Source organism: Cyprinodon tularosa, unplaced genomic scaffold (assembly GCF_016077235.1).
Source record: "Cyprinodon tularosa strain WSP-4 unplaced genomic scaffold, ASM1607723v1 ctg359, whole genome shotgun sequence".
Lineage (NCBI taxonomy): Eukaryota > Metazoa > Chordata > Actinopteri > Cyprinodontiformes > Cyprinodontidae > Cyprinodon > Cyprinodon tularosa.
The window spans coordinates 668,331-675,680 of record NW_024039073.1 but is presented as its reverse complement, the minus strand read 5'-3'; the positions used below and the strand labels follow the sequence as shown (position 1 = coordinate 675,680).

The 7,350-nt window shown below is 36.2% G+C and overlaps 1 protein-coding gene across 3 annotated transcripts in view; it reads left to right on the top strand.

Moving 5' to 3' along the window:
• Window positions 1-1,213: 1,213 nt before the first annotated feature.
• The window catches only part of LOC119790232 (disks large-associated protein 2-like), a 53,982-nt gene continuing 47,845 nt past the window's right edge, over window positions 1,214-7,350 (top strand). For 2 of the 3 annotated variants that reach the window (XM_038295688.1, XM_038295686.1), the window contains exons 1-3: window positions 1,214-1,304; window positions 3,619-3,778; window positions 5,783-5,999. In XM_038295688.1, coding sequence (XP_038151616.1) covers window positions 1,267-1,304; window positions 3,619-3,778; window positions 5,783-5,999 — 415 coding nt within the window. In that variant the 5' untranslated portion in view covers window positions 1,214-1,266. Of the gene's footprint in view, window positions 1,305-3,618; window positions 3,779-5,782; window positions 6,000-7,350 lie in introns of those variants that run through there. The other variant, XM_038295687.1, reaches the window with a different exon arrangement.

Below are 7,350 nucleotides of genomic sequence, written 5' to 3'. Positions count from 1 at the left end.
AGGAATGACCCAACCCTAACTCCTCTCCCTACATTTAAAGGCTCAAAGCCTGCGAAACAACCTCCAGCAAGAGGAAGTATCAAATTCGGGTTTTCAACAGCATTGTTTTTTGCTATTAAAAATAGTTTTTATTCTTTTAAATTAAGAAAACAAAGATGTTTGAAGCCTAAAGTCATTTGATTTATTAAATATGGCTATGTCTCATTTGAATTATTTATTCTGGCCAACAATTTCATATAAAAACAAAAAAACAATAATATTTTTCTGAATTACCGGTACCAAAAAACAAAAAATTATGTTGTCTTTCTATTAATCTGGAAACCCCCAAAAAGTTATTTTCCAGAAGCTGTTTTGATGTGTATATTTCCCCCAAAAATACAAACCACAAATTCCCTTTTCTAGCAGATTTTCTTTCAAAATTTCATGATACTTCAAGAAGTTCTTTTCCTGAAATAAACTTTAGGAAAAGAACTGCTTATTCTTGTATATTTGAAAGAAAACCTACTTTTGCTTGCAGCAACAAAGGCAGGTGATTGTGTCCTTGCCTTGATATTTGCAGACAATGGAAGTGCATTAGCACCAATCAGAAACATTAGAGGAAAATTTGCTATGACATTATTTGATAAAAAGCTTCCAACACATTCTCAAAATAGATTTCATTTAGCTAATGATAATATCTCTACATGCAGGGTAATGCACATTTTAAACCGTTGGCTGCTCGCTTCTGTCTGATCTAGTGGGTTAAAAGCATTATTACATTTCTTTGCAGTACAGTAGAACCACAGGAGGATGTTTTTTTGGATTATCCACTTACTGGAGTGAGCATGGTGGTTTATGATTAGGTCTGATTGTTTTGAGCAGACAGCATTTCATCTTCAAATATTGTCAGTCAGATATAATCTTTGTGCGATTACAAAAATAACATCATCCTCATTATACTGTACATCACTGGTGTTTGTATACACATTATCTATTTAAACATTATTTATTCTGGACCTTTTCTTCATCTTGATTGTGACACTCTCCTTGTTTTGTCATCATGCTAGGGCCGCCTTGTTAATATTGTATCACCCTAATGTTTGCAGCACTTTGGTGAAAACTTCCAAGCAAACATTCCATGGGTTACAAAATCCATTAAGAGCTGTATTATCATCATCTGAGTCTTGCTGATTGACCCATCCCATCTAGCAACCACACGCAGAACCCAGTAACTTTGTTCTTTTTTCTACCCACAGCTCTTACCGCCTGGATAAAATCAACAGTGACATGCATAACTACATCACCAATTTTGCTGCAGACTTAAGGTGAATACAAGCTTACTCAGCTCTTGCTGGCATGTGCTCAGCGATCAGATTCCACTGATATGCTAAATATTGACACCTTGGACATAAAAAATAAGAAAAAACCCTATTAAATGAAGGGTCAAGGAACAATGTACCAATGAGGCTTTTTAACTGAAATAAAGCAGATTTTATCAACAAATTATTCACATAATAATGCTGTAGAAATAATGGCATTATATAGTACATATCATAGTTTGTAAAACTATTTACACTGCTTTAAATTCTTTCCCATTTTACTGGGTTTCTAAGCATTATTTTCAACATTTTGACTCAGTAAAAACCGAATTGTGAGGCATGTAATTTTATTCGCCCCTTTTGTTCTAAAAACCTAAAATAAAATCCAGTACAAACTTCAGCCTAAACAGAGGCATTTGTGTATAATTTAACCCTACTTTAAACGTTACACTTCTGTGAATGGCTTGGATGTTTGTTTGTTTGTTTGTTTGTAGAACTGCATCATAAGATAAGGGAACACACCCCTTCATTTAGAAATAAAATCATAAAGAAATGCAAAGGCTAGGTTTAAAACTAAAGTTTAAAAAAAGTCACAGCTCAGTTCATCACAAATCTAGCCTTTATGGGTAACTGGATTTTGGGAAATGTGCCACAAGCCATGATTAAAGCTAATATGTGTATAAAGATGCTTTGATTAGATCAAACGAAAAGTGAATATTTTGTCCTTATTAAAAAAACACTAATGGTCAAACATGGTGGAGGCAGCATCATGCTGTTGAGTATCCAGCAATAAATGCAATAAAATTCATTAAATGAAAAACAGCTAGCTTAATTAGTGAAGCAGATATGGGAGACAATAAAGGAACCAATCAGATGAGCTCATTAAAGGCAATGTGTTCATATAGCTTCCTGCTTGACATGCTAAAGGATGGATGGATGGATGGATGGATGGATGGATGGATGGATGGATGGATGGATGGATGGATGGATGGATGGATGGATGGATGGATGGATGGATGGATGGATGGATGGATGGATGGATGGATGGATGGATGGATGGATGGATGGATGGATGGATGGATGGATGGATGGATGAAGCTTAAATGCATGGAAAGGTTAAGCCTGGGTTTTTATTTATAAAAGCACAAAAAATACTAACCATGCTTCGAATGAGCTAAGAGAAATAAATTATGATATACAAAGCTCAGGTAACACAAATAATTTAAAAAATCAAAAAATAAGAAAAGAATGATATGACACAGCTCTGTTTAAAAAAAGAAATAACACCTTTAGATGGTGAGACATCTCCAATAAAAACACAAGCACAAAGTATATCCAAAACCTGAACACCTGTGGATCAAGATAATTTTACTTTCATATTACAACAAAAACTGCAATTTCCACTCTGTTTTTCTTCCTATTAACCTCTTATCTCAGTCTGGCTTGGTTATTCTACATAAAAAAGAACTATCAGTATCTGGATTTTCAGAGCTGATTAAAAACACACAGAGAGACTCAATAGTTGCAAAAGTGTTTAGATTTTAAATTGTAAAATAATTTTAACTGATAACTCGTAATTTTCCTTCCTCTATTCAATCTACCTTAATCTGTTGTCATTTGTCAAAAAGATTCTAATAGAAAAAAAGAAGTTACAGTAGAGGTTGCAACATGTCAAGCTGTAAAAAATAGTTTAAAGACATATGTACTAGAAGGTGTATCAGCTAGTTACAGCATTTCTTAGCATTTCTGGTTTCTTGGTTGAAGTCTTCAAATCATCTTTATAATGTCCTGCTTCCAAACATGTGTTTATCTATGTTACAGGCCAAGGAACAGCTTAATCATCACTGCCTGCTTTTAGAAATAGACCAAACCGTACTTCTTTAAAGTCACTCACACCATATTCTTCAGTTTACCTAAAGCTCCCTTCTTCCTCATATTCTCTCCATCCGGTTTACTAACCAGTAATGGCTTTTTGAGCATCTCTCACCTAGAACATTTCATTGACAGGGCTGACTCTATGGTGCTCTTTCTGAAGTGATTGCTCGCTAACTAGCTGCTGATTTGCATTTCCCTCATTTCCAAGCATTGATCGGATGTTTCAGCACAGCTGAAATCGAACTGGCTTACAAAGGACACCAGTGAGCACATTACTGTATCAGAAAGAAGGGCTTTCCCTGATGAGAGACAAAATATCACTCAGAATCTGTCTTATGGTACACATAAACACCATTAAATAACCTACACTGCACTTTACTTGTTCCTTTTTTTTTTTTTAACACACACACTCATTGCCCTTTTCTCGTTTTCTCTGCCCATATAGTCAGAACTACCATTTGCAGGCCACCAGGGAAATACGCCCCAGCCTCGCACTGGATCCCTCTACCAATTACAACTCACCCAAGTTTCGCTCCCGGAACCAGAGCTATATGCGGGCTGTCAGCACGCTTAGTCAGGCTAGCTGTGTCAGCCAAGTGAGCCAGGTCAGTGTGCTCCTTAAACTCTGCAACATTTATTTCAAATAGAGACTGTTGACACCTTAAGAATATATTGACACTTCTCTTCACACACAAAACAGAAGATAGAAAAAAGAAGCATATATCTATCAATCTGCATTTAGTTGTTTATTTTTTTTTCTGATTTAACTTAGCAACACATATTTTACCTGGCCGTTTGTTTTACTTTATCTGTATTAATTGAGACACTGAACAGGTTGCTGATATTCATCTTTTTTAAGAGGCTTATTGATTTCTTTGAAGTCCTAAAAGCCTCAAATCCCTTCTAAGTCCAAATCCCAGTGGAGCAAGATGTTTAGCTTCAGGGACCTTTGCATTACCAGATGGGAATATCAAACAGTTTTTAATCTGTATAACATCCGAGTTAAATCAGGGCCAGTAATATAAGTGAATAAATGAATTTCATTTCTCATTGTCTGTTATATTCAGAGAACCAAACTCACTGTAATGTGCCTGCAAGGTTTAGGTGAAAGAAATTGAAGACGGTGTTTTTTATTGATTTAATAAATATAATTTATACAGTAGCTGCCATTCAAAATGGTCGTTCCCAGTCAAACGCCAGCCGAATGGCAGCCAACTTCCTGCCACTGGAGTGACCCCCCTCCTTCTCCAGCAGTCAATGGGCGAGAGGCGGGGTACACCCTGGACAGGTCGCCAGTGGCTCTGATGTACCATAAAAATAAATACAGATTGCAATTGAATGTGGAGGAATGATCTCCGAGTAGTGGTCTCCAACAATAAACATGATTGGACTTAGATGCTCCAAACATATTGCACATCAATCTCATTAGGTGAAGTTAAGTTCAAATTAAAATAAGGAGTAAATTACGGTAGAACAATGTTATGGCTTTTGTGTTATTTTGTGTTGTCAATTAGCTCGTGTTTGGATACGTCTCTAGTGCGAGCGCGGTTGCGTCCATGCACTATAGATGCGCAATTTTTATGTTGGGGGTTGCAAGTCATTTGCACCGTTACTTTGGGGGTCGTGGGCTGAAATATTTGAGAACCCGTGGAATAGAAGGTAGAGCGTCATAAAGGCACCAATTTGATTTTTAGATCAGTTGCTGATAGAATTTCATCATTTAATGCTACTATATACTTCCTGATGCTGCAGTCAACATTAAGAAAATTTTGCAACAGGTTTTGTATTTATCAAACCTAACATATTATTTCTGTTGCGTGTTACACTTTGTTATGCTTCAAAATCCTTTTTTTTTTCAGTCACAGCTGTTTGTTATGATCAGAATTTGTCCAACTTCTCTGTTTACTTGATTTGAAGTAACCCTGGTGTCATTACAGAGCACCTTCCAGCCTGCTGTGTTGAAACAGCCTAACTCAGATACCAGCTGTTGGAAACACTCCCAGTTTCCCTGACAGCTGATGACAAAAATATATTTTATTATGGATTATGGACCCATACTGTGATTCAGCAGTTTTCTCTAAACTGTCTGCCTGTACGCTTTTATCTAAAAAGCAGTAATATCTCTCTGTCCCTATTTAAAGTGGCAGTAATGCTAAACTGTGGTACCCGCTCTATTTTTCTTCCACTCCTTCAAGTCTGGGGTTTCCAAACAAATTGCTATGTTTTTATGATCTTCACTCAGAAAGTGTTTTTAACGCAGAAGTATAATTAGTCCTCGCTACCAGTGTTTACTTCTTTAAAGCTCGCCCACATTTTCTGCTTAAATGATCTTTGCACCACATCCTTTTTTGTATTGCTAGTTAGAAGTCACAGATCCATTTCCATTTAAAATGTATTGTTTTATATTAAGGAAACAAGACTAGAGTTCCAGATATTACCTTCACAGGTGATATCATCAATAGTTGCATTTGCAGGGCTGTTTCTGCTTCAGAAAAGCACATTTAAAATGAATCATCTGTTGTGAAAATCAATGAGAAGGCTGACTGTTTTATTTTCTGTATGTTTTATAGCTCTTTGCCTCCTTTAACTGTGGTTCTCATTTCCTTCAGGTTAGTGAAACGGAAGTAAATGGCCAGTTTGAATCTGTGTGCGAGTCGGTGTTTAGTGAGGTAGAATCTCAAGCCATGGATGCATTGGACCTTCCTGGCTGTTTCAGAACCAGGAGCCACAGTTACCTAAGAGCCATCCAGGCTGGATACTCCCAAGATGATGACTGCATACCCCCCATGGCATCCACTGTTACCTCTACCCTCAGGTCAACCACAGGTGAGGAATGCATCTTAAATCCAGTAATTGCATCATGAAAGTTGGTCCTTTAAAAAAAAAAAAAGATCTAGCAAATGAAAACAAAAACATATGTGATAATAGATGATTATAGAGCAGTTAGCACAAAGTAGTTTGAACATGTGCTGCATGAATCATTCTGTGCTTCATTTTTCATAGATTACTATAATTAGAGGTTGTGAATTGCCGTTGTTTTGGATGCAGTGTTTGATTTGCTCATCATTTCAATGCATCGGAGAGTAAAGCTATGAACCCTATTGAAATCCATACATTTTTAAAAGCAAAATCAAGTCAGAATAGGGACTCAACAGTTTTTTTATTTTTTTATTCCCATATAAAGCTTAAAGGCTTATTAGAAAAACATTGGAGATGCGAAACTGGGCAAACAAACGGTGCAATTGCATTAATCAAAACATTCTATTCCAAGTTAAGACTGTAGCACAGTAACTGTTGCAGTTATCGTGTCTAAACTTTGTTAATGTGTGAAGAAGTGTAAAGTGATATTAATTCTGGTGAAAAACATCAATGCTGTTTACTTGAGCCTGAGATATAACTTGCTGACTCTCAACTTCTCTCACGGCTGGTGGATTTACTGGTGGGGAAACAAAAGCTTTGAAAGTATGAAGAATACTGTATGTGGAAAAAAATTTAAAGAACGGCTCAGAGAAGAAGTATGGATGGATGCGGATGCCGACTTTAGCAGTTTAAAGAGCTAACATAAGCTGGGGTTGTTTTAGGGAGAGTTAAAGGTCTGAACAGCTGGAGGTGTGCTCATGGTTAAATAAATGTCTGCTTACACTGCTTTCTCAATACTCAAATTATTGCATCTGTAATGCAGTAACATTAAATTTATTCATCTGCTTTTTTATCTAAAAGCAATTGGAGCTTAAATTCAGTTATTCTAATTGAATATCACTTTTTCAATAGGGTTCATGCTATACTTTCCTGATTAATAAAAGAATGTTGAAAGCTTTGCTCACCTTCACTCTTTTTACTGCACAAAGTTTTTTTTATTGTTTCTTTCCCATCCAAAGCTAAAGAGAAGTACAGTTATTCCTTCAAGCTATTTCTATTACAGAGTTATTTCTTTGGTGAACTTTTAAGTAAAAAAGCTAAATCCGCTTTGTGCAATAAAAGTTGTGGAGAATGCATGCTACAAATTAAGGTTGAGAAGGCAGTGTAACCTAATGCTTGAAATGGGTTAAAACAGGAGTGGCTAATAATGTTACCCATGTTTCAGTGACTGTCAATTATAAAGTGGAAATTCCTCTTCAGTGATCTAAAGATGAAACCAGATATGAACATACAATGTATAGAATGACACATAAACCTA